General features: G+C 44.8%; 2 protein-coding genes across 7 annotated transcripts in view; both read right to left on the bottom strand.

Moving 5' to 3' along the window:
* Positions 1-20,252, bottom strand: part of NEK5 (NIMA related kinase 5) — a 171,644-nt gene extending 151,392 nt beyond the window's left edge. Inside the window, exon 1 of one of the 5 annotated variants that reach the window (XM_073583298.1) lies at positions 19,700-20,252. The gene's annotated coding sequence lies outside the window, so the exon portion shown is untranslated. Of the gene's footprint in view, positions 1-13,497; positions 13,566-19,699 lie in introns of those variants that run through there. The other 4 variants (XM_073583297.1, XM_073583295.1, XM_073583292.1 and 1 more) reach the window with 4 other exon arrangements.
* A 2,180-nt stretch (positions 20,253-22,432) lies between these two features.
* The window catches only part of NEK3 (NIMA related kinase 3), a 69,712-nt gene continuing 66,531 nt past the window's right edge, over positions 22,433-25,613 (bottom strand). For both annotated transcript variants that reach the window (XM_073583300.1, XM_073583301.1), the window contains exon 14: positions 22,433-22,907. In XM_073583300.1, the coding sequence (XP_073439401.1) occupies positions 22,838-22,907 (70 nt within the window). In that variant the 3' untranslated portion in view covers positions 22,433-22,837. The remainder of the gene's footprint in view (positions 22,908-25,613) is intronic.

Raw genomic sequence — 25,613 nt, 5'->3', positions numbered from 1 at the left:
TATAGACTTGAAAGCCAATTGCAAATTATGTAAATCAGGGGATTTGCATCTCTGTAATGAGGAGGGGTGTGGTCTAATGACATCAACACCCTATATAAGGTGTGCTTAATTATCAGGCAACTTCCTTTCCTTTGGCAAAATGGGTCAGACTCAGAAAAGGCAAAAATTGTCAGATGTCTTGCAGAGGGATGCAGCAATCTTGAAATTGCCAAACTTTTGAAGCGTGATCACCGAACAATCAAGCGTTTCATGGCAAATAGCCAACAGGGTCGCAAGAAACGTGTTGATAAAAAAAGGCGCAAAATAACTGCCCATGAATTGAGGAAAATCAAGCGTCAAGCTGCCATTACCACCAGTTTTGCCACATTTCAGAGCTGCAACGTTACTGGAGTATAAAAAAAGCACAAAGCGTGCCATACTCTGGGACATGGTCATGGTAAGGAAGGCTGAAAAACGACCACCTTAGAACAAGAAGCATAAGATAAAACGTCAAGACCGGGCCAAGAAATATCTTAAGACTGATTTTTCTAAGGTTTTATGGACTGATGAAATGAGAGTGACTCTTGATGGGCCAGATGGATGTGCCCGAGGCTGGATCAGTAAAGGCCAGAGAGCTCCACTCTGACTCAGACGCCAGCAAGGTGGAGGTGGGGTACTGATATGGGCTGATATCATCAAAGATGAACTTGTGGGATCTTTTCGGATTGAGGATGGAGTGAAGCTCAACTCCCAGACCTACTGCCAGTTTCTGAAAAACACCTTCTTCAAGCAGTGGTACAGGAAGAAGTCGGTATCGTTCAAGAAAAACATGATTTTCATGCAGGACAATGCTCCATCACATGCATCCAAATACTCCACAGCGTGGCTGCCTAGTAAAGGTCTAAAAGAAGAAAAAATAATGACATGGCCCCCTTGTTCACCTGATCTGAACCCCATAGAGAACCTGTATTCCCTCATAAAATGTGAGATCTACAGGGAGGGAAAACAGTACACCTCTCGTAACAGTGTCTGGGAGGCTGTGGTGGCTGCGGCACGCAATGTTGATCGTAAACAGATCAAGCAACTGACAGAATCTATGGATGGAAGGTTTTTGAGTGTCATCGTAAAGAAAGGTGGCTATATTGGTCACTGATTTTTTTTTTTTTTTTTTGAAAGTCAGAAATGTTTATTTCTAAATTTTGTGTTATATTGGTTTATCTGGTGAAAACAAGTGAGATGGGTATATATTTTGTTTTTATTAATTTGCCTAATAATTCTGCACAGTAATACTTACCTGAAAAAACAGATATCCTCCTAAGATAGCCAAATCTAAAAAAAAAACCACTCCGACTTCCAAAAATATTAAGCTTTGATATTTATGAGCCTTTTGGGTTGATTGAGAACATAGTTGTTCAATAATAAAAAGAATCCTCTCAAACACAACTTGCCTAATAATTCTGCACGCAGTGTAGTTAATTCAAACTCTGCTCCCTGATTCTTTAAGAGGAACATGAAGAAACTGAATGGACGTTTGGGGAGTTCAGGCCCCAGTTGCCATCTAATAGTTCTTTGATTTGGGCTCTCTCTGTACCCACAAGTACCACTAGGGACTGCATTGTCAGGATATCTAGTCTGCACAGGAACTGGCAGGTTCAGTTGCCTTTTTTCTTTTAGGCCTGTTTCACACTTCCGTTTTTGTGTCCGCCAAACGGATCCGTTTCCGTTTTTTTGACGGAAACTGATGCAAACGGATCCGTTTTTTTAAAAACGGATCCGTTTTTTTGACGGATCCGCGGTAACCGTAATGGAAGTCTATGGGACAAAAAAAACGGATCCTGCAAAAAATGGCGGATCCTTTTTTTTACGGAAAACAACGGATTTTGACGGATTTGAAAAAACGGAAGTGTGAAACAGGCCTTAGTGTCTAACTTATTAATCCCTGGTCATGTGTGCAAGGCTAACCAGAGGCAACGACAAGCTGTCCTCGGTGGGAGGTGTATCGTCTGGATCCTCTATATCCCCCCAGCCATGCTCCAGTGAAGCCATGAGCTGCGTTAAGTGCCACCCTGCTGTGAAAATTGTTGTTCCTCATACTCTTCCTCCTATTTCTCATCCTCCAAAACTGTCCCCTGGCTGAATATTTTTGTAGGAGTACATGGTGTGAATAGTCCCAGTTCCTACTCTTCCTCCTGTGCCACCACCTCATCCATCATCATCAGCGTTGGCCATGTGGAGTACTTGAAGCAGCGCACGACACCCCGCATAGAGGCCCGCTCATTGGTCGTGAAGTGGTGTTGTTCTGCAGAGTGACTCACCAGTGCGTGCTGCAGCTCAAACTCCAGTATCGCCTACTGCTGCTCACACAGTCATGCATGTGTTGTGACAGTGAAACAGCCACGACACATGCAGCAGCTGTGCCAGACAGCTGATCAGCCAGTTATCTCCATGTATCCTGGTTCCCTCTGCAGCTTAATCTTTTAATCTTTTATTTTTTTTAATCTTTTATTTTTATATAGCGCTAACATATTCCGCAGCGCTTTACAGTTTGCACACATTTTCATCACTGTCCCCGATGGGGCTCACAATCTAAATTCCCTATCAGTATGTCTTTTGGAGTGTGGGAGGAAACCGGAGTGCCCGGAGGAAACCCACGCAAACAGCTTATTCGGTAAGCACTATAGCTTGCCAAAAAAGAAGGGACCTCATCTCTAATTATAAGCATTTTTCTAGCCTGCGCCAGATAGGCGCATTGTACCTGAACTTGGCAGTGAAAGCAATGTTCCTGACGGAGGGTTAAGCAGCAGCTCTTTGACATGTCTGTGTAATTTTGTTTGTTTTTTCAGTAAATATCTTTATTAGAATTTTAAGCAGTAAGAACAATAAAAGGAAACATTGCAATGTCCAGGGCTATACATTACGCCTCTATAAAAGCAGCACAAGTGTAGCCGAACAAGAACTCTGGTACATAAAGGAATACATGCTTGCCATCTTAAGAATCACCTCCGGACATGAACCTTATATACAGAGTAAATAACCTATGTAAAAGGCAATTGTAGGGGTAGGAGAAAAAAGAAAGAGAGAAAGGAAGGGGGGAGGAGGGGGGGAATGGGGAAAAGGGGGAGTAAGGAGGGAGAGAGGAGGGAAGGTTAAAGGAGACCCAGCAATGTAAATGCCCACGTATTGAGGCTTATGAATATGTACGCAGCCAAGTCAGGAACCCCGTGCTCTCCTTGAAGGATTGCCAGAGGAACCAGGTGCGTCCCTGTTCATATGTAGCATCACTGTCACCCGCCGCTAGTGACTCCAGGCGATGTAGTCTCCCCATTTCAGTGATCCATTCCTCCATGGAGGGGACCTCAGTGGACCTCCAATGTCGGGGAATAACCGCTCTGGCAGCCGTTAAGCAAAATCTCAGAATCCCCTTTTTAACAGAAGCAATCGAACTGGGTATCAGGGACAGTAGGGCCAATTGAAGTGAGGGCTCATGGTAGACCCCAGTCATCAGGTAAAAGGCATCGAAAACTGAGTTCCAGAAGGGTTGCAAGGGATCACAGGACCACCAAATATGAAGCATAGAGCCCGTGGCGGATCCACATCTCCAGCAGGCGTCCGGAGTCTCCGGATTAATCCTGTGGAGAAGTGTGGGGCACCTATACCAGCGCGTCAGCAGTTTATAATTCCTCTCCTGCCCTTGACTGGACATTGTTGTCTTATGTGCAAGAGTAAAATTTTCAAACTATCCGCCTCAGAAAAGGTGACCCCCAGGTCCCTCTCCCAAGCCTCCATAAATGCAAGCTTAGTAGGGGGAAGCGAATTCAAGACCAGGCCATAGAGCACCGAAACCACATGGGAGGGACCCTCGGTAGGGAGCATCAGGGACTCAAATGGCGTCAGCGCCCCCATCGGTACTCTGAGAGGAAAGCTCCGCAATTGCAGAAACTCCAGCCAGGACAGCAGTGTCGTAGGACCAGGGCCTCATAACCCCAGCACACCAGAGAACCCCGCCAGCTTATCCTTTACCTGGCCCAGTCCCACCTCGTCAAGCCGTGACCAACATAAATACGTCGATCTATACATTGCTGGAGGAAAGGCCGGATTGTCAAAAAGGGTACTCAATCTGCTCAATCGGGAGGTCAGGCACAATTTCACATAGGATCTGTCCCAGAACCTCAGAACAACCTGTGTGAGTGGAGCATAACTTGACACGGGTGGGCGTCCGATCCCCCCTAGCCAAGGCAGCCAGTACAAAGAAGAGGGTGATAAAAGTTTCTCCAAGAGCACCCACTGTTTATGAGCATCACCGAACCTCCAGTCGACAATCCTAGAGAGCAAGACTGCCTGATAATAACATTTAAAATCAGGAAGGCCCACCCCTCCTTTAGTCTTGGGTCTCACTAGTACCGAGAACCGAGTCCGTGGTTTCCTAGCCCCCCAAATAAAGCTATTGATAGCCGATTGCAGGCGTCTGAAAAAGCAATCCGGAACCTGCACTGGAGCCGTCTGGAAAAGGTAGAGGAATTGGGGCAAGATTTCCATCTTGATCACTCCCACCTGTCCAAACCAAGATAGCTGATGTCTGCCATATCGTTTAAGGTCCGAGATAGTTCTCTGCAGGAGTGGGACATAGTTCAGAGCATATGTTGCGTTAATGTCAGCAGGTATTAAGACTCCTAAATATTTCAAGGCTGCCGACTTCCACTTAAAAGAAAAGGACGCCTGGAGCTGAGAAACGAAATCATCAGGCAAGGAGATACTGAGCGCCTCCGTCTTGGAGTAGTTGACTTTAAAATTTGAGACCTCCCTGAACCTACGGAACTCTCGAAGGAGTACAGGAAATGCCACCGTCGGGTTAGTAATATATAGTAATAAGTCATCCGCATACAGGGATATCTTAAACTCATGTTGGCCAATCCGCAGACCCTCAATATCAGGTGTCTTCCGTAATGCCACTGCTAGACGTTCCATTGCAAGGACATAAAGTAAGGTGGAAAGGGGGCATCCCTGACGGGTCCCGTTCCTTATATCAATGGGCAGGGAAAGGGTGCCATTCACTCTGAGATGGGCCGTAGGTCTATGATACAGAGCAAAAATCCTCTCCAACATGTTAGGGCCCACTCCCAGTTGCTTCAGGGAAGTGCGTAGAAAGGGCCAGCCATGTCTGTGTAATGTTTAAGGACTCTCTACCCCAAATTCAGTACATATAAGGGATACGAGTCAAACCAGCTAAGCTTCTATGAGATTTCTTCATTCTGTGCCACCATCTGATCCATCATCGCCTGAAGCATTTTTTCAAGGAAGCATAGAAGTTGGAAAGTAAAATGATGATGATGGCATCATCACCACTGGCCATGTTTGTGGAATACTCAAAGCAGCACAACACAGCACACGTCCCGCATGGAGGCTCACTCGTTGGTCTTGAAATGGTGTTCCGCAGAGCGACTCACCAGTGCGTGCTGCAGCTGATGCCTGTTGCTACAGTGTCTCGAGCAGATGCAAGGTGGAGTTCCACCTTGTGGGCACGTCACATATGAGGCAGGGAGCAGGAAGGCTGAAGTTATGCTGCATCGCACACAGGCAAGCAGTAGCAGGGTGAGAATGCCAAAAGCGCCCATAAAAGGCTCGCACTTTCTGACTGGATGACCAGATGATGGAGGAAGTGGTGTAGGAGGAAGCAATAGAGAGAGATAGCTTACTTAATGGCAAGGGGCCGGCCGCAGTAGTAGCCAACTTAATGGCTAGGGGCCGGCGTCAGCGTTTTGTGGCAGCTGACATAATAGCTAGGGGCTTGCTGCGGAGCACAGTTGCAGCCAAATTAAAGACCATAGGCCGGTCTTGGCACTTTTGCACCCTGCTTCCTATTTTGTTGTGTAGATGGAGCAGTGTGATCACCACCTCTTCCTCAGACGTGCCCATATCACTCGGATGGCCTTGACTCCATGTGGGGTCTAGGATCTCAACATCGCATCATCGCACCCCTCCAGTCTGTCTGTAACTCTGCTGCCCTACTAATCCAATTCTGTCCTCGCAACTCCTCCGCTTCTCCCCTCTGCAAATCCCTTCATTGTCTCCCAGTTCCACAACATATCCACTTCAAGCTACTAACACTGACCTACAAAGCAGTCCATAATCTGTCTCCCCCATGTATCTCTGAACTAATTTCTTACCATGTACGCTCTAGTCCTCCCAAGACCTCCTTCTCTCCTGCACAATCGTTCGTTCCTCAGCCAATTGCCTGCAAGAATTCTCCAAGTAGCCCCCTCCTGTAGATTTCTGTGGCCCAACAGATCTGATAATCCATTACATTATGAAATGTGAAGAGGATCTTGAAAACCCATGACTTCAGAACAGCTTACTTTGACCCCACCACCACCTTACCAACATCAGAGCTGCTGCAACTCCCGAAACCTACTGTCTCCTTCCCCATTAATCTATAAAATTTAAGGCCACAAGGGTAGGGTCCTCTCCCCTCTTTACCTGTCTGTCATGATTAGTTTGTTTATTGTAATTTCTATTTGTGTTTTGTATGTAACCTCTCTTCATGTACAGCACCATGAAATCAATGGTGTTCTAAAAAAAATAATCCTCCACATGCTGTTCCATACAGTCCTCACACCCCTGTCCTCCTTGCCAGACTACACACATCAGAAATGTGTTGCGGTGGTCCGCTGCCCATTTGCACTACCCCTCCAATGTACTCACATCCAACAGAACAAGTGGTTGAGCATCAGTGCACTCAATTTTTTCCAATTGTTGGCCAGGTCCAAGTGGATGGCCCATGGAACCACATACAGCAAAGTCATCAAAAAGCAGAAGTGACCACTGCATGACTTGGGGCTCAGACTGCTTGCCTGATTTGCAAGGGGGTGAGGTGGAAGACAGATGCCTATGGGCTTTCAGCAGGGGACTGGGTGGAAGACAAAGTGAACGAACCGAAGGCACTCTCTGCCATCCAATCTAAAACTACTTCTACTTTTTCTGGCCTCACCATTCGTCCAGAGGTATTCGTGCCTATGAAATTACACAGAATGTCCTGTTGCTTGCGTGCGCCACATGAAGGTGTTTCCTCATTGTTTTCAACACAAAAAAAGTGCAGAGTATTACACAGCCTCCATACAGACAGACAGTGGCCAGCAGATTATTACAGTGCCTACTTTCAAAGTATTACCCCCCCCCCCCAAAAAAAAAAAAAACAAAAACAAAAAAAAACAGGGAACCTCCTCCACTGGGACCACCGCCTCCTGGTTCTAGACTTTTTTTTAATTGTATTCCATGTTCTTTTAGGTCAGTTGCTAAACAAAAACAACCGCTCCCCCCACAAAATCCCTCCTCCTCCCTTGCCTCTTCGGACCCAAACCAAACTTTTTACTGTATGTTCGGAGAACCCGAAAATTTACGGGTTCGTTCATCACAACTCCCTACGCCTAGGTTGATTTCTAAAATTTCTAAAACAATCTAAGGCTAGTTTCACATTAGCGGTTACGGCCGCGTCGGGCTGCGCACGGCCGCCGCTAAGCCTCGCCCCCTGCTGCGCCTCCGCCGGTAGCTCCGCCTACGGACACAAGACGCTGCATGCGTCCTGCGTACCCTATCTTAAGCATTGGGGACGCAGGCTGTGCGCAGTATGTGTTTGGCGGCGCATGCGTCCTTTTGACGCTGCGCCGACCAGCGCCAAACGCAACAGGTTGCAATTTGGTGAGCTCGGCGCAGCGTCAAAGGGACGCATGCACCGCCAAACGCATACTGCGCACGGCCTGCGTCCCCAGTGCTAAAGATAGGGGACGCATGCAGCGTCATGCGTCCGTAGGCAGAGCTACTGGCAGAGGCGCGGCAGGGGCAGGGCTTAGCGGCGGCCGTGCTCAGCCCGACGCTGCGGCCGTAAACGCTAATGTGAAACTAGCATAAGTTTCACATACAAAGTTCTCCAAACTAGCTTACTCTCTTGGGAGATAGACTTAAAAGTAACTTTTTCTAAAAATGAATCAAAAGCTATTAAACTCAAATGGTTTTTCCAGATGTACGCTCCTACAGGAAAACTCTTACAAAAACACTTCCTGTTGATAGCGAACACCTCAATTCTTACACCATTTAGGGTTAGCTGATTCTCACATTTGTTGGCGAGGCTCTACATACAGTATATACTGTAGGTGCACATTCTCACATCTTTTGGTTTTGCCCTAAAATAAAGTTGTTCTGCTCAGAAATATAAAAGTATTAGAGATGAGCGGCTCCTGGCTCCTCCTTGTGTGCATCCTCATTCTTTTAGAATTATTTTTTAATCCTTTTATTTATTGAATTATACAAAAGAAAATGAAAACATTTCTATTTCTCTTCTTCAATTGGCCCCAATGTCCCATTTTTTTCTTTAGTCTACAAAGGGTATTATGACAGCACTATTTTTTTACAATGACTGGTATTGCATTGAGATAACTCCTGGTGAATTATTCATGTTGGCAAAAAGGTGTATTATTTTATTCAGGGTTCTACCTGTCACCTCCAAAAACTTCACATAGTCAGCATGCCACTACTTTAAGAACTTGTGAAAATCATTGTGGTACACATCAAATTCCTCTTGAAGCGGAGAGAAGGGCATAGCCAGTAAGAATATGTGCCACCAGCCTTAAACCCGTTTCCACCAATCAAAACCCAAACCTCTACATTAAATAGGTGGGGAAACTCCGACAGCAATTCTTCACTGTAAAAGTAGCGAGATTATAGCACTCTCTGCCACACGATGTTGCAATGGCTCATTTAGTAAAGTACAAGGAGGGTCTGGATGCTTTTCTTGAAAAATATAATATTACAGATAATTACTACAATTTCTGTGATAAGACATTGATGCACATGGACCAATGTTAACCTGTTTTCTAATACACATGAGCATTTTTCCACACGAACCTCAGGTAGGAAAGGAAAAAAAAATTCAGTATGCGCTAGTCTGGCCTGATGTACAGCCAAGACTGGGGCATGTACGTAGCAGGCAGGTCCTGCACCGGTCCTTGTGTGCAGCGCTGGCTCCCTGACGTTATTTCAGTCCCTGTGTTTTGCCTACTTTGGTGAAGTCGCGCCAAAAGTGCGGGTCACCGCTCTGACCAGTCACTGCTCGCCAATGGAGATCAGTGGTGCATTCTGTCAACCCATGTTATACCCAGGAAGGCCGTGTACCTATGTAGGGGGTGGACTGACCTATGGACCTGTCTGATAAAGAGGGAAAATGTAAAAGGTGATGTGTACAATTATTTATTCTGACTTGAATGTATATGTGGGGGACAACAGCTAGAATCAGTGAAAGATGGTGTAGTACCGGATTTTGGCCACAAGATTGGGACATAGAGTAGTGAGAAAAGGACTCAACAGCAGGCCTTAGGCTAGGGAAGCTGTATCGTCATGGTGGGCGGAGATACGGGACTGGGAAGGGGATTTCCAGAAGAAGGAGATATAAGAGAGGAGAGTCCCAGGGGTAGGGCAGACACCCAGGAGGAGACAGAAGAGTGAAGAGTTCAGGAAAGGACGGAAAAAGGAAGAGCTCAGGAGAAACAGAGGCGAGAGACAGACTCGCAGGGGGGTGGCCCTGTTAGGACAGCTGCAAGATGCAGGACAATGGAGGCCTGGGGTACCAGAAGGCTGGACACTGAAGGAGCAGTAAGTGTCGCAGCGGGCAGGCTTGGTCGGGGGAAACGCTGTGGCCATGGGCCTAACAGCAGCCACGGTGGAAGAACCCAGGGGTCTTCGCCAAACAGGAGCAGGTGATAGGTACCCAGACCTAGGAGCAGAAGCTGTCGTGTTTGCTGTGGATGTCAAGAGGACACCCAATAAAGTTGGACCTGATTGAACGGATTTCTGCATCTGTCTCCAGTCTGTTTTGCAGCTGAAAGGGACCACCCCAGTCGGCACACGTACTACACCTACAAAATGTATTTTCAGAGTTTGAGACCCACTTTTCTCAAAGTTGTCAACACCATGGACCTAAATTTTGTATATTGCACTGGGAACCCTATTAGTGAAGAAAAAAATGAAGGGGTACCAAAATTATAGAAGGAATGGAGGGTAGGGAGGCATACAGCCGCATTTAAACCTCCCACTCTTAGACAACATAAGTAAATAAGTACACCCCCTCCTTTGCTTATACAATACTGTGTTTCAGTCTATAATTACATTGGAGCGTCTCTTTAAAGCTGTCAAGAAAATGTTCACACAAGTACCAAAACTGGTAACTTACTGTGTCATCTGTCATGTACCTGGGCTGCTCTAATCCGTATATCCAGAAAATGAAATGATCCTTGCTCTCCTCACAAAGCAGAAATGAGGTGATGTGACACAGTAAATTTAGCACATGTTGTGCCAGTCATTACTGTAATGTATCATAGCAGACCATCTGTTTTAAAGGGCAAGTAGTAGCCAACATCACAGCTAAGAAAGCTCATTGCTGATATCATAACGACCGTAAGTGGCCTGAAAATGCTGTGAAATAATCCTAAAGGGTGAAGTCTTAAAGCCCCCATACACATTAGACTAATGTCGGCTGAACTCTCATATTGACTGGTTCGGACGTCTAATGTGCATGAGATGCTGTCCGACCAGGGCTTCCACCAGGAATTTCATGTCATCTGCTCGATATATCTGAGGTTAGTTCCGGTGTATGACAGTGACGTCATACGTGCACACTGACGTCAGCTGCTGGCCTGTGATTGGCCAGCAGCTGTTACCGTGTGGGAGGAACCCCCTGCACGGCAATAGATGGTAACTGAACGTGCACAAAATAATAAAGTTGGCTGACCGCACTGCAGAATACGGATGGACGTTCTATTCCACTGGACCCAGATGGACATGCCAGAGAATAATAATAATAAATAATAATTTTTATTGTTATATAGGGCTAACATATTCCGCAGCGCTTCACAGTTTGCACACATTTTCATCACTGTCCCCGATGGGGCTCACAATCTAAATTCCCTATCAGTAGGTTTTTGGAGTGTGGGAGGAAACCGGAGTGCCCGGAGGAAACCCACGCAAACACGGGGAGAACATACAAACTCCTTGCAGATGTTGTCCTTGGTAGGATTCGAACCCAGGACCCCAGCGCTGCAAGGCTGCAGCGCTAACCACTGAGCCACCGTGCTGCCCTGAAGATGAGAGAACAGCATGCCAATTGGGTGAAGGTTTAAAAAAGGTTTCCTTATTTTGCCAGATCCATCTGGCAAAATAAAGAAAACTTTTAAAACCTTCACCCAAATTGGCATGCTGTTCTTCTCTGGTATGTAACTGAACGTGCGTCTGAGGATGCACGATCAGTTACTGAGCCGGCAGAATCCTGCCACTGGGGCCCGGTGATCAGAGGAGGGAATCCTGCTCGCTGGGCTCCTTACACCAGTAAGGGCACTAATTCCCTGATGGCAGCCCTGCATCCTACTGTCGGGAGAGATGTCGATCAGACATGTTCAATTTTGGATTGCAGATCATTTTGTTCTCCTGGAGATAAGCCCCTGGTCAATGTGACGGCAGCTTCCTCAGAGAACCCAGGAGTGCTTGGCCGGACTAGTGCTCCTGTGTGTGAGAGAGTCAGCTGAGATGGCTGTCAGTCTAAACATTGTTCGGTAGACAGCTATCTAATGTGTAGGGCCCTGGTGCCCGAGGATTCCAACAGGTCCCTTTAATACAATGAGACACTAGTGATCAGTAAATTCACATCTATGCTAATTCTCTATTTCCTAACTTGGTTTGTATTAAGCTAGAAAGTTAAGTTAAAATAAAAATATTTTGATCACTGATACACGAGTCATTATGTTGTAGACCGCACAAGACGACTGGATCAAGTTTTTGGCAGAAGATGATAAACACAATCAACCTAACTTGTTAATTTTTATTTATTTAGACCACTTTATATGGAAAGTTTTTGGAGACTTTTTTTAAATAGATTTTTGGGTACTCAACTTAAAATCTATTTCTTTCAGTCCTTACTGAGGGACACAACCATGGGTTAGTTTACTACCACCTGGAGGGCACAATTTTTGCAATTTAAATAAAATTGTCTCCTCCCCAGCAGACTATACCTCGTCTGCTGGAGGCAGGCTTCCTCAGTTTTGTGAGAAAACAGTAGGAGGAGAAAAACCAAGGAAAAAAGAATTAAGACAAGGAAATGAAACTGCACGCCCCACCAGGCAACCAAGGAAGGTTGTGGTGTCCCCCCAATTAAGACTACAAGAAACAGATTTTAGGGCGAGTCCCCAAAATTCTATTTTTCTCATTTATTTCATTGGGGGGACACAGAACCATGAGGCTGTCTAAAGCTGTCCCTAGTGTCAGCAAAGAATTAAGTATACTGTTATCACCCAATCTTTCCACCTTAACTCAAGTGGAAATCTGGGCTACTACCAAGATTAGCATCTGCCGAGGCAAAAGTGTTGACCCTGTAAAACTTAGAAAAGATATGTACTGATCAGCAAGTGGCTGATTTACAGAGTTGCCAGGTCGATATCTGATGAAGAACATCCAGAAAAGCTTTTACAGTCCACGCAGAGTGTGCCCTAACCCTGAATGGCGGAGCACTGGCACCTACCCTGTAAGCCCTGCTAATGTCTGATCTAATCCAACGGGCCAAGATCACCCTACAAGCAGTTGGGCTTCTGCCATAGCATACTCGGATGAAAAGCATCTGTACGGAGCTTTGAAAGACAGGCAGAGCTGCCCAGCTTCTGGCTACATTCCCTTACGCGAGAACCTCTCAGAGAAATGAGAGGCAAAGTACGTAAAGAAGGGAGAGCAAACTCCTTGCTAAAGTGAAAAGGCGGAGAGTTCTAAGGCAAAAGGAGGGAGTTGAACACTTGAATGCTCTGTTCTGGAGACTGGAAAAGGTGTGAGAAAAATCATTTAAAAAAAACACAAACTGGAGAGATCTCTCTGATCAGTAGAAAAGGGGGAGGACCAAAGGATGGCTGGACCCCCCTGGAGGTCAACCGGATTCCAGTAAATAATCTGGTGGCCACAAGTTTTCTCTGCCCGGCCGGTCAGTCTTGACCCCTAGCCTACAAGATAAATTCCATGCATCCTGATCAATGATCTATCAGCTGAAGAAGCCTAGACAAATGTAAGCCACCTTCCTACACTGCTGAAGAAAAAGATTTGCTCATTAATTCAGAAAACCCTGCCCCTAGAATTAAAGGAATTGCTCCTACTAAAGGCCGAAATAATCAAAAGGGAGCTCTCGTTCTCCAGTGAAAAGGCAAGAGCAGGGCTACTTGGACCGCTTAAGGGATGCACAAAGCTAAGGTGTCTCTTCCGGAGACAAAAATACTGTCTGGAAGTTGAAAAATACACAGAAGTCCTGCAATTCCGCTAAACCGAAAAGTCCTTGTCACTAGGTCTGTCACCTAAGATGGGATTAGAGACCTGTTGCTCACCCGAAATACCCCCTACCAAGGGGTCTGAAATAGCAGGAGAGACCCACCTAACAGGAGGTCAAGGTACCCCGTTTTGTGTGTGCAAACTGAACTATCAAGTGATCCCCACTAGGTGACGACTCACCTTGGATAGTGGTCCGTGTGCCAACTGGAATAACCTGCATGATCAGCCATAGAAAAGACCTCACATGTGATGATGGCCTGCTGAGAAAAAGTAAATGGTCTGAGTAATGCCTGTGCAAAATGCCAAACTGATGGTATTAGCCTGAATGACTACTTTCTGATGATACAGGAAAGATATACTGTATATATTTGTACCGTGTTAGCCAGTAGAAAGAAGAATAGAATTGAGAGTTCTCAGTGGTTGATACCTTTTAATGGCTAACAGGTACTTTCAGCTGCATCACATCTAATGTGGTGTACCTAATCATTTGTACTAAATGTCCAGCTGGGGGTCTGTATGTGGGGGAGACAGGGCAAAAACTGAGAACAAGGATGAATTCTCATCGTCACACAATAAGAGAAAAATGAATGGAGCTACCTGTGGCAAAATATTTTTGTATCCCTGGCCATAGCATGATGGACATTAAATTACTTGTACTAAAAGGTAACTTCAAGTCTCAGAGAGACAGAAGAGTCTGGGAGTATAAATTTATGACAACTTTTGACACATTCAGTGCAGGAATGAATGTGTCTCATGGATTTATGTCTTTTTACATCAATTAAGGAATCTGCTCTTCAGACCTTCTGGGGTCATCACACAACACAGAACCAGACCCCAATCAGAGGGCAATAAAACTTTCACGCTCCTTATCTATGAACTGTTCCAATATTTATGTTTATCCCTCTCCTATAATGACAATTCTGCTTCACATCACTTGTTTTATCTTTTGGGTTATTTCTGTGCTGTCTTGTGTATACATATGTGATTCTTCAGATGTTGTATTAGCCTAGCCTGATGAAGAGACCGGATTAGTCTCGAAAGCTTGCAATTTGTTACCTTTTAATGGCTAACTGAAAAGATGGTATCAACCACTGAGGACTCTCAATTCTGAATATTCTCCTTTCTGACGAAGCATTTTCACTGGGAAGTGGTCAGGGTCCCCCCAGGACTGATTACCTGCTACCTTCAGCTGAGGAGTCTGAGTCCAATGGTGTGATGACTCTTCAAGGGAAAATATCAGAGTACGGCCTAATCTCCTATTAGGATACCTTCCGAGAAAGATCTCGCTTAGTTGCTGGCTAAGGTAAGTGGAAAGAGCACCTCCTGGTCTGCTTCCATGCCATGTAGCTCCCTTGTGCGATAAGACCTACAAATGGGAGAGGACACTGGTTTAAGGCCAGGCTCACTGAGTACACTCTGGTTCACTTTCAGAGCTCTGCCTGATATTCCGACCCTTCTGGGAGTGGATAGACTACCTCGAGTGATCTGACAAAGCCAAAGTGAAACTAATTATCCAACACCTAGTGAAGTGTTCTATCATCTGGCATAGTTCCTGAAACTCCCGCTAAGGGAAAGCACAGCATACCTGACCTTTACAATGGTGCTTAGTCAGGATGCTGTGACTTATCTGAACTGTACACCCCTCTGAGTGATATCTGCTTGTATGTCTGATCAACAGTGAAAAATAGTCAGAGCACAGTAAGGCCTGTTTCACACTTACGTTTTTTCTGGCCGTTGAAATCCGCTAAAATGGCGGAAAACGGATCCGCCTGGGTACGGATAAAACGTGTGGCACCGGACCGCTACGGTTCACGGATCCGCGGTAGGATGAAATTTAAAGGAGCCAGGACGTCGAGATCGCGCGATGGAGGACGTCGAGATCGCGCGATGGAGGACGTCGAGATCGCGCGATGGAGGACGTCGAGATCGCGCGATGGAGGACGTCGAGATCGCGCGATGGAGGAGAGAGATCCAGTAGCCAGAAGGAATTGCGGGTTAAATCTGTAGATAAACACAAAATGCGGATCCGGCCAGAGAAAAAACGTTGCATCGTCCGTCCGGTGATGTCAGCGGACGCCAAAATTTTGGCGGATCCACAGACATGCGGATGCAACGGACGTCCATCAGTCAAAATCCGCCGATAATGCAAGTCAATGGGGAAAAAAAACGGATGCGCCAAGAAAAATGGCGGATCCGTTTTTCTAGCAAAACGGCGGATTTTGACTGATGGTGACAAACGGATGTGTGAAACAGGCCTAAGGTACCACTCACGCTGTCTGGATCATCTGTGCTACCTTCTTCCTTCAAGAAGTCTCTGCTCGGGTTAAGGGCCACTGAGGAGGGTGGTGCGAGTGCTTGTAGATCGATAAATATGAGAGGTGCTCTATAGATAAAACCCCAGCAGGTCTGAATCACAAAGGAAAGAGCTAAAATGCTATCTGAATTACCTTTGCGACGCACCCCTTTACCTGCTGTTGAAGTTGGTCCACCTAGTGTCTGAGTTGTAAGTACACCTGTGGAATTTGCATGGCTGTGAGATCTCATCCGGAGAGTTTGAATCTCTCAAAAAGGCAGTCTGAATGACCTCTGCGTTTCCAGGGTTTTCTGTGGGATTCGCCTAACTGGCCAATTGGTAGGTCTCAGCAGGAGGGTCTATCTTTTTGGGACAGTAGAAAGGCATCTCAGTTGCAGGGTTCTCAGCTACTGTAGGTTCACTCGACTGTACAGCCACAGTTTGTAGGTCTGACTCACTCAGGAAAGTAGTCAACATACCAAGGACTGGGAGGAAACCATTAACAGCTTTACAACTACACACCAGGACAATGACCCCCTGGCAAACTCAGTCCACGCAGAGACAAGGCTGTAGCCTATTTCACAGTAGAGTGCGCAAATGACCACAACAGTGCTGGTGGTGCCAGAAGTGAATAGCTACGAATTGGTCTCTGAAAATCTTGTGCTTACTGAAGGGTAACCTGGGCAGTTTGGGGAACCCAAACAAGGCCGTTTGGATAGCCTCCACGCTAAGTCGTGCTGGTGCTGTCCCGCTGGTGGATGTGACACTGGGCCATGGCCATAGTACTAAGGTTGGTGACAAATGCCAGCACAATGTAGGATATAAAAGAGGTAAAGGACCCATGCAGGAGTGAGGCCCTGACAGGATTGTGACCGAAAGCAGCCTGGTGCCAAGGAGCAATAGATGAAGAACCATCAGGGGTGAATGCCGTGGGGAAATGGTGCTGCCCCATCACAGGAAGAAAGGGCGATGCCAATGGCAGGAAGAGGCAATGCCCATGCAGGGTCCATAGCTGAAAGGGGCAAGGCCTGTGGCTGGAAGGGGCAGGGCTCGTGGTTGGTATGGGGTCAATTGCCAATGCCTTCTCTGATTGATGAGAGGGTCCGCGCAGGATGAATTTATCGTTTGGCTAGTGGGAGAGACCCACCAGCTGCACTGAATGGCAGGGGAGTGTGCAGACTGATCATGCTCTTTGGCTGGCAGACAAACACTCACCGGCGACACTGATTAAAAAGCACAGCGGCCCTCCATATACGTTGATCGGCTAAAGGTGTGAGAACACAAACTAATCGTAAAGAGTAATATAGAGAGCGTCAATAATGCAAGGCTACACCCAAGTCTGATATCACCCCAAACTGAGTGCGATTTGAGCAAAGACAGACTACGAGATTGAACACCTAATGTGAAAAATACACGCACTATCATACAGTAGCGCTATCTCCACAAAATCAGCCACACATACTCTTAATGTCACAGAAAGGAGCCCATCCCCACTCCACCCCCACCTGAGAGGATACCAACTGAGCAATTTCAGCCTGTACTCACTGCCGCTATGTGGGAGAAACAGACTGCAAAATTACACCCTATTACCCTAAAAGCAATCCATCTGAAAAAGAAAAAAAAAAAGACAAAAGGCTAACGCATAACCTAGCATCTAAAGACTTAAATTAGGTCTGAGTTACAGACCTCAGTTGCATCCAGCTTACACTATGAAAAACTGAAGAAGCCTGTCTCCAGCAGGCAGGTACTGTCTGCAGGGGAGGAGCCAATTTTATTTGAATTGCAATAATAGTGTCAGCGTCCAGGTGGCAGCATGGTTCTGTCTCCCCCAATGAGACGAACAAGAAACATGTATTTTTTAGTTCAATAGCAATTTTACTGTAGGGTTTCAATAAAAAATTATTTTGGCTTCTCTACACCCTTTGTGTAAGGCTGGTTTCACATTAGAGTGTGCGTCCATGCGCCCCTATGTTTAACATGGGGGCGCATGGTCTAGCGTTTGCAGGCGTTTTCGTGCGCATGCGTTTTTTGTAGTGTGCGCCTAGGCGCGCCGGACGCAATCTGTTGCATTTTTGGTCCGTCCAACCTGTCAAAAAAACCCATGCGTTTTAAGAGTTAACATGGCTAGAAACTGGTTAAAACGCATGCGCCTAAAAAATCAAACGCATGCAAAACGCGTGATGCGTTTTTTGCATGTTTCTATTGCGCACGAAGCACAGCGCTAAAAAACGCTAATGTGAAAGTAGCCTAACAGTTTATAAACTGCAGAATGAGTTACCAGTGAATCCATCTGTGATCTCGTTCTGGTGAATGGAATGTAACACTTTTCTGAACTGTCTTCCAAGCTGACGTATGACCATGGATCGGGCACTGGCTGTATTATTTAAGCCATGTACATTTGACTCTGAGAATACTTTAAAAGCCATTTGGGACCAGAGTCTGTTCCCAGGGGCTTCTCTTCGCCAACTCCCCTGGAGTGGTCTCTCCCAGGGTGGGTGTATAGGGAGAGAAACCTCTTAGTCTCTGGCAGCAGACCCATCTTTTCGACTCGTCTCCCGCTCAGCTCAATCACTGGTGGCTGGTAATATATGTTATTTCTCTGAAACATTGCAGCGTTTCAGAGTCAGACATACATAGCTGAAATCATACAGCCAGTGCTCATAGATCGGGCAGGTTTCCTTTATTTAAAAAAAAAAAAAAAAAAAGCCATATCCAAGACATGGTAAAAAACATTACAGATGTGATATCCATGTAGACTTCGCAATGATTAGCTGTAGACTTTAAAGTAACATCAGGTCAACTTTTTTTTATTTAAAAAAGCTGTGAAAAAAAAAAAAAAATACTGCGCTTTAATCGTGCCTTAAGTAACCAAGGGTGGATGAGGGGGCAAGACTAATTGCCTAGTCCCCAAACGATCAGACATTGGTAAAAAATATAAAAAAACAAAACATAGTACTCACCTTCCCCAGGTCCAGCACAAGCTCCTCTGTTCCAGTCTCTGTTTTTTGGCTGCAGCGTTGGCAGCATGTCGATAGCGCACATCACCACTTCAGCCAATAAGTGAACAGCGGCTCTGCTTTTGTAGACGGCAGGCAGCATCTGCAGAGTTCAGTGATTGGCTACGGCAGTGATGCGCCCTGTCAAAATGTCACGACTGGAGAGAAAAATCAAATCACAGACACCAGAGCTGGATCCTGGCGAGTCCTGTATTTGTTTTACTATTAATTACTACCTGATTTTTAGACAATCAATTTTTTCAAGAGTGGAAAACCCCTTTAACACCAGTCATTTAAAGAAGCACTCACATAAAAGGTTTAAGGTTTTGTTCTCTTCATATATTGCAGTCATCACATTACATCACACTGTGTACTTACAATTGCTCATTTTCCCTTCTACCCAGATAATTCTGCTCTTTTCCATTAGGTCTATGAATTAACAACTGAGTAGCTGAATCCTTCTATGCTCTGTGTGAAAACAAGAAGTCTCTTTTCCTGGCATGAGTCATGAGTCACTGCAAAAGTCCCTGGCAGAGGGAGGAAGGAGCTGAAAAGAGGAATAATTAATGCAGGGAAAAGAGACTTCATGTTTCTACATAGAGCAGAGAAAAGAGAATTTACTGGGTAGAAAGATAAAATGAACAATCATAAGTACACAGTGCTATATAATAGGATGACTGCAATATATTAAGATGATAAAAATGTTGATGGAAGGAGGAGGAGGAGGAGGAGGAGATCTTCTTTAACGATCCGAAAGGTGAATAATATCAATAAGCAGCTGAATTTGGATCCGTGTTTTCCTGGCCTACATTTCACTTACACAATAGTTGTATTTATCTGTAGGGTGAATCTGAGAATGATGGCGTCTACACATAATATGTACTGGAGGACAATACTGGCTTATCCAACACTAGGAAACAATACATAGAGACAGTGAGATTAGCGAGGTACTTTGGGAAACAAGTCACACACCTGCAAAAGACAAAGTAAACCAGAAAACATGTAGGAACAATAAAGCCATCACAAGTCTGGAGCGCTGGAGCCGTAGACACTAAACCATAGCGAGTAATAGAAACAAGTCATCCCGACATACCTTGTCTCTGCCGGTGAATGAACTCTGTTTTGTTCCCACTCGAATCTTTCAGTGTAAGCAAAACAAATGCCAAACAAGTCTAGACAAAGTCACGCCAGCCACCAACATGAGGGGAACCCCACCCAGGAAATGTGTTATTTCCAATCACCTTAACGGGGAGTCAGAGTCATATGTAAATAAAGCATAATTATTATATAATGAAACTTAAAAGGGTTTTCCCACAAAGTTGATTTTAATCAACATTTTAATCAATACATATTGGAATAATAATAATCTCCACAGTCTGATCAAAGCAAAAGAGTTTACAGACAGGACAGCACAGGATCACCACTGATTCTCTGTGGTAAAACATTTCATTGCCCATTTTTCAGCAATGTTTTATCTCAAAAAAAAGAGTCAGCTGCGATCCCCATGCTGTAATATCTGTCTCCTCTCTTTTCCTTCCTCCCCTGCCCAGGAGCTGTGGTATGATCAGACCCTGTTCCTGTACGGTCAGACACAGACATTACACAGTACACAGCAGGGACACATGTATAAGATTATCTCAGCATAGGAACATTTTATTTAAACACATCCAATTGTGGAACATATTATTCTAAGATGTATAGATTAAAATGCTGATTAAAACTTAACTTTGTTCATGAGAATACCCCTATAAACCTTCACGACCTTAGACGTATCCATACGTGCTGGTTTGAGAAGGACTTCCCGACTTTAGACATATGGATACGTCCTGGCAAATTTGGGTGCACAGCAGCTGTGTGTGCGCGATTGCCACTGGGTATTCAGCGCATCTGACACCCGGGTTCTCACTGCCAGGAGAGGTGCCCTCTAAACCAGGGCATAAAATAAAGATTTTGAAAATTGCGAAATTTTTGCCAAATTTCCATTTTTCCACAAATAAACACAAGTCATATTGAACAAATTTTATCACTACCAAAGTACAATATGTCATGAATAAACAATCTCAGAATCAGTACGATCCGTTATAGCGTTCCAGAGTTATTACCAGATAAAGTGACACTGGTCAGAATTGTAAAATTTGGCCTGGTCAGGAAGATGAAAACAGGCTTGGCGGGGGTGAGGGGATTAAGGATTCAACTCTGCTCCATTTCATCATTTCTTTCTACATACAGAGGTTGAAACCCCCCATAGATGTATAGCTAGTCCTGCTTATGGCTGAGAAAAGGATCCAGCAGTGCCCAGACTACGGGGAGGACAGGTGCAGGACCCGCACTCTAATGGTCACGGGCATCTTGACAATGTGGACCACAGCGATCAGAGCTTTGATAAAGAACGTCAGATAGCGATTTGAATGCGTAGCTTTATTTCTTCTTACCATGCTGTTTTTAGAATGAATTTTTAATATACTAAAATAAAGTGGAGTTTTATCCAGGATCTGGAACGTTACTCTTTTTCTTTTGGCTATTTTTTTTTTTACACTTCGTCACATTGTGGTCTTGGACTCAAATATTCATGATTGGTGAGCTTGCAATCCTCCCCTTTCCTTTTTTGTATATAATAAACACCACAAATTTTGAAGAATTAAACAGGTTGGCGCAGCCACGCATCATCCCACATTTTCCCCAGCTCCAACAATTCGGAAACTGGCAAGCAAATTCAAAAAGTTACAAAAATTATTTTTGCAACTTCACGTTATAAAAAAATCCTAATTTTTTGCACAAGTATTTTACGCCAGTGTTTTGGTGTTAGCAGTTTATTGAATTGGCCTTGAGGCAGTGCTAACATTTTGAGATTTTTGGCGTTCTCTGACATTTTTACTTGGCTCAGACAAAGTAGGTGGTGCTGGGGTGGAACAGGGTGTGGCGACTGCCGCTACTCAAATTCATGATGACTGGTGGTGTTCGCTAAGCCAAAAATCTTACTCCAGTAGGTACTGGAGTAGAATTTGTGGCGAGGCGCACACAAAGGTGTACTCCTCTTGTCCGACACTCCCGATTCATGAAGAGACAAACACATCATCTTCATGAATCAGGAGCGTCTGACTCCAGCACATCCCCGCATCAAGACGGACGTGAACAATGCCGGTGTTGATGAATTGGGTCCTATGTGTTGTGCCAATTCATGTTCTGGGTGTTTTTTTGTTCCTAGTATACCTTGTTGATTTTTTATAAAAAATCCATAAATAAAAAATTTAAAAACATAAAGTCTTGATTAATTGGCCAATTAGTTTTTACAAATCCTACTCATAATTATGTAAAATCTGTACGTTTTTCTACTACACAAAGAGAATGTGGCACAAAAAGTGATATTTAGCTTTTTATAAACCTGTGTTATAGACTATTCTATTTTTCATTCCAGATCTAGTACCAGAGACAGAATTAATTCTGAGGATGAATCTGTTACAAGATGGAACTATATGGCACCCAAAGAAGTCCTGTGACTATTATTAATACACCCTTAAAAAAATTCTTGCTATCTCTCCATCTCATAGTTTGTAGAACTCCTAACTAGTCACATTTTTTGTGGTTGTACTCGCGGATCTCTTTCTGAAAGGAGGCCACAGATTTATTAGTCTTTGGATTTGTTAATTTAAAAACATGGGCATTACATGGACTTGCACCAGGCAATAGAACGGGGAGACTGTATGTTCTGTAATACTGGTTTCCTTTTGTACTGTGAATGTTATGCCAACAAAAAAAGCTGGAAAATGATTTTAGTAAAAGAAATAAATATATGGTCCCCCCCCAACAAAATTCCCATATGCAAATCTCACAAAACATTGTTTTATTCATAAATAAGTAGTGTTGTGCTATTAGATATGTAGGACCTGGACCAGCAGTCATGTGGGTAGCCCGTGGCTGGTGTACCAGAGCACTGCGAGCTTCCTCCTACCTGCCTCATCCCAGGGCTGCTCCCCGGGGCATGGCGAGAGCTATAACGATGACATTGTGCCAAGCCTACTAACGAATTGAGATGCCAGAGATCCCACCAGGATCAGGAGGCTCTCAAGGCTCTGGTATGGTGGACATGGACTATCAACGTGGGCAATAGACCAAAGGTCCTGCAAATCTTTTGGATTATTTACACAAATAAAAGGTCCATTTTCTTATAATGCCATGTTGAAATGACTTCACATGATTTCCTTTAGAACATATCTCAGGATGGTCTTCAGTATTATTGAGAATCTGTCGCCTTCTGTAGCTCCAAGACCCAGTCAGGGTCCACCTCATCTTCCTCAAAATCCCTATAGATTAGAGAATAAAAGAACAGAGAATTATTTACTAGCATTATAGAGAGATGACATCTTGCTTGGCACCGCACGGGGAAAGTATACTTAATGAGGCACATTCATCAAATGGAGTGCACCAGCAATGGGGCAGAACATTCATCAACACTACGGCGCAAGTGAAAAATGTTCTCTGACATGTATAAAAGGGCATGGTAAAAAAAAAAAACCTGCAAAGAAAGAATGACAGTGAAAGAGAGAAAAAGCGCCATAAAAAGCACGAGGACAGAATGAACGCGCGAGGACAGAGCGAGAAATAAAGAAAGAAATAGAGAAAAAAGAGAAAGAAAGAGAAAAAACAAAAGAAAGAAAGAAAAAATGAAGCGAGAGACCTATAATAGGATCTCAGATGGAATTCAGTGAATCAGTTGTCGGGGCGCTCGGCTCCTTGCAGCCTTTCTGCTCGTGTAGTCGCAGCCTACACTTGTACTCACTAGCCACAGCAGAAGACTGATCAGCCAGGTGCTATTAGTAGCCAAAGATTTGGGCTCGTGTAAAGTTACCATGTGTGGTCCCATACACAAAGTGACACATTTTACATAAACTTGTTTTTAATTTTGGAGATGTGCTGACAACAGGGTTTCTAGAGAAAGGAACAGCACAAGATGAAGCGTAAAGCGGAAAATGTAATGAGTGGGGAGGAGAAACAATCCCAAGAGCGTCTACTTATGAGAACTGTGGATGATGTCAATTCTAAAGATCTCCTGATGTGAATAACTACCACTTCCAACAGTGACCGAGAGGAACGCCGACTGCTGTCATTTTGCAGAATATAAAAAGGCCGATCCTAATGTTTATTATTCATAGCACTAACTAAACAAATCAACTATTCAAATCTAAGATTTCACAATACAAACGCCATACATTATTAAACAGACCTTTTAGACTTGATGAGACTGATGCATTTACATTGAAAATCCACAGAATGATTGTGTAATCACAATTACAGGGCTTGTTCAGACCAGTGCATTATACAGACGTGTGCTGTCCAATATAGCCTGAATGCCAGTGCATATGGATGAGTTTTCAAGAAGGAACAACGGTCTGCGTGAGAAGAGCCAATCACAATTTGCCAAGCTTTAGTATGGCCATCTGAACCTGGCCTCAAAGGGGTTGTCCACTTCCCACTACACGGTAAAATAATAACAGCTATACTCGTCTCCTGTGTGGGCACCGTTCCATTAATGTCGGCATCTGCTCCCCCGTGTCATGGCTCTGGACGGGAATTCCTTTCCCCGTCCTGTGCTTTACGGAGTTAACTTTGCTGGCCTCCTTTTGGTTTGGGGAGGGCTATATTAACCCGCTCTCCTGTGGGGGTTTTGTCAGTGATCGTTCTGTCGGCTGAGCAGCTGACCTTGCTATACCTGTGTATACCATTTGTTCCCGTGTGCTTGTCCAGTGTATGATCCAGCTTGTCCCTCATTTTGTGTCTCCACTCTGATTCTGTACCTCTGGTAGTTCTCTGGTTATGATCTCTAGCTTGCCCTCTGACTGCCCTCCTTGTCAGTGCCCTTTGTTACTGTTTTCCTGTCCAGCTTTTCTGACTTTGGCTTGTATTTGACCATTCTGTCTTCTGTGCCCTTGGATACTGCGTTTCCCTCTGGCTATTGAACCCGGCTTGTCTGACCACTCTCTATCTCTCTTGCACGGAACTTAGCTCCTTCTCCAGACACTCCCCACTGTGATCATGTGTCTCAGGTCCTGTTTAGTGAAGATTGCTCTCAGCAGCAGCCATACACTTCTATTAGTTACTGCTGTCTCCCCATTCACTCCCCCTAGTGCTCGTTCCCTGGACACAATATGTGTGTCCATCACATCCCGGAACTCGCGTGACATTGTTATGTCAAGTGAGCCCTGCAGCCAATCAGCAGCCACTTGACTATCTCCCTCCGTCGGACAAATCAGACATCATAAAAAGTGAACATGAAGCAGCTATTGACTGGCTGCAGGGCTCACGTGACATAATGCAAGCCTTAGGATAGTAGGCACTGACATTGCTGGAATGGTGCCTGCACTGGAGGGGAGTACTGTTGTTATTTTACATGGAGGAAATATAGTGATTAAGATGGGGTTGTGCAAGTAGCGGACAATCCTTTTAAGATGAGCATATTTTGTGTTCATTTATAGCATGAAACAAGACTCCTATTGTCTTTCGCCGCTGAGGCAGGACAAATTGTATCTCAACAAAGACAGGGACAGGCCTGTACAGCATTAAAATTTACATGTTGGTAACCCATTTAAAGTGGATTTGTCATTAGATCTTAATCAAAAACTGCATACATTATTTAAGAGTATACACCAAGATTGGAAGTTACCAACGTATCCAAGAGATAGGGGAGAACTTCCTGATCATTGGGGCTCCAACCGCTGGGACCCGCACAGATTCTGAGAACAGGGCCCTAACAATCTTGTCTAAAAAAAGACTTCGGTATATTCATGAGTTGGACGTCATCGCCTTGACATGAGCACCACCATTTCTCGGAGTGGCGACTGGATCCATACGTGCAAATCATCAGATAGGGGATAACTTCCAAATCTGATAAGACCCCTTTAATGAAACCTGATAGACCTGATGAGGAGGTGAAGCTAATTTTGAAAATCTATGTCAGAACAGCTGTATCATCCTTTTTGAAAGTTTAAAGTTAATCTGCTCCCACCTAGTTT

The sequence above is a fragment of the Dendrobates tinctorius genome, unplaced genomic scaffold (genome assembly GCF_039654945.1).
Source record: "Dendrobates tinctorius isolate UK_male_01 unplaced genomic scaffold, ASM3965494v1 ptg000075l, whole genome shotgun sequence".
In the NCBI taxonomy this organism is placed as follows: domain Eukaryota; kingdom Metazoa; phylum Chordata; class Amphibia; order Anura; family Dendrobatidae; genus Dendrobates; species Dendrobates tinctorius.
This window is presented reverse-complemented; position numbering and strand designations above follow the sequence as displayed.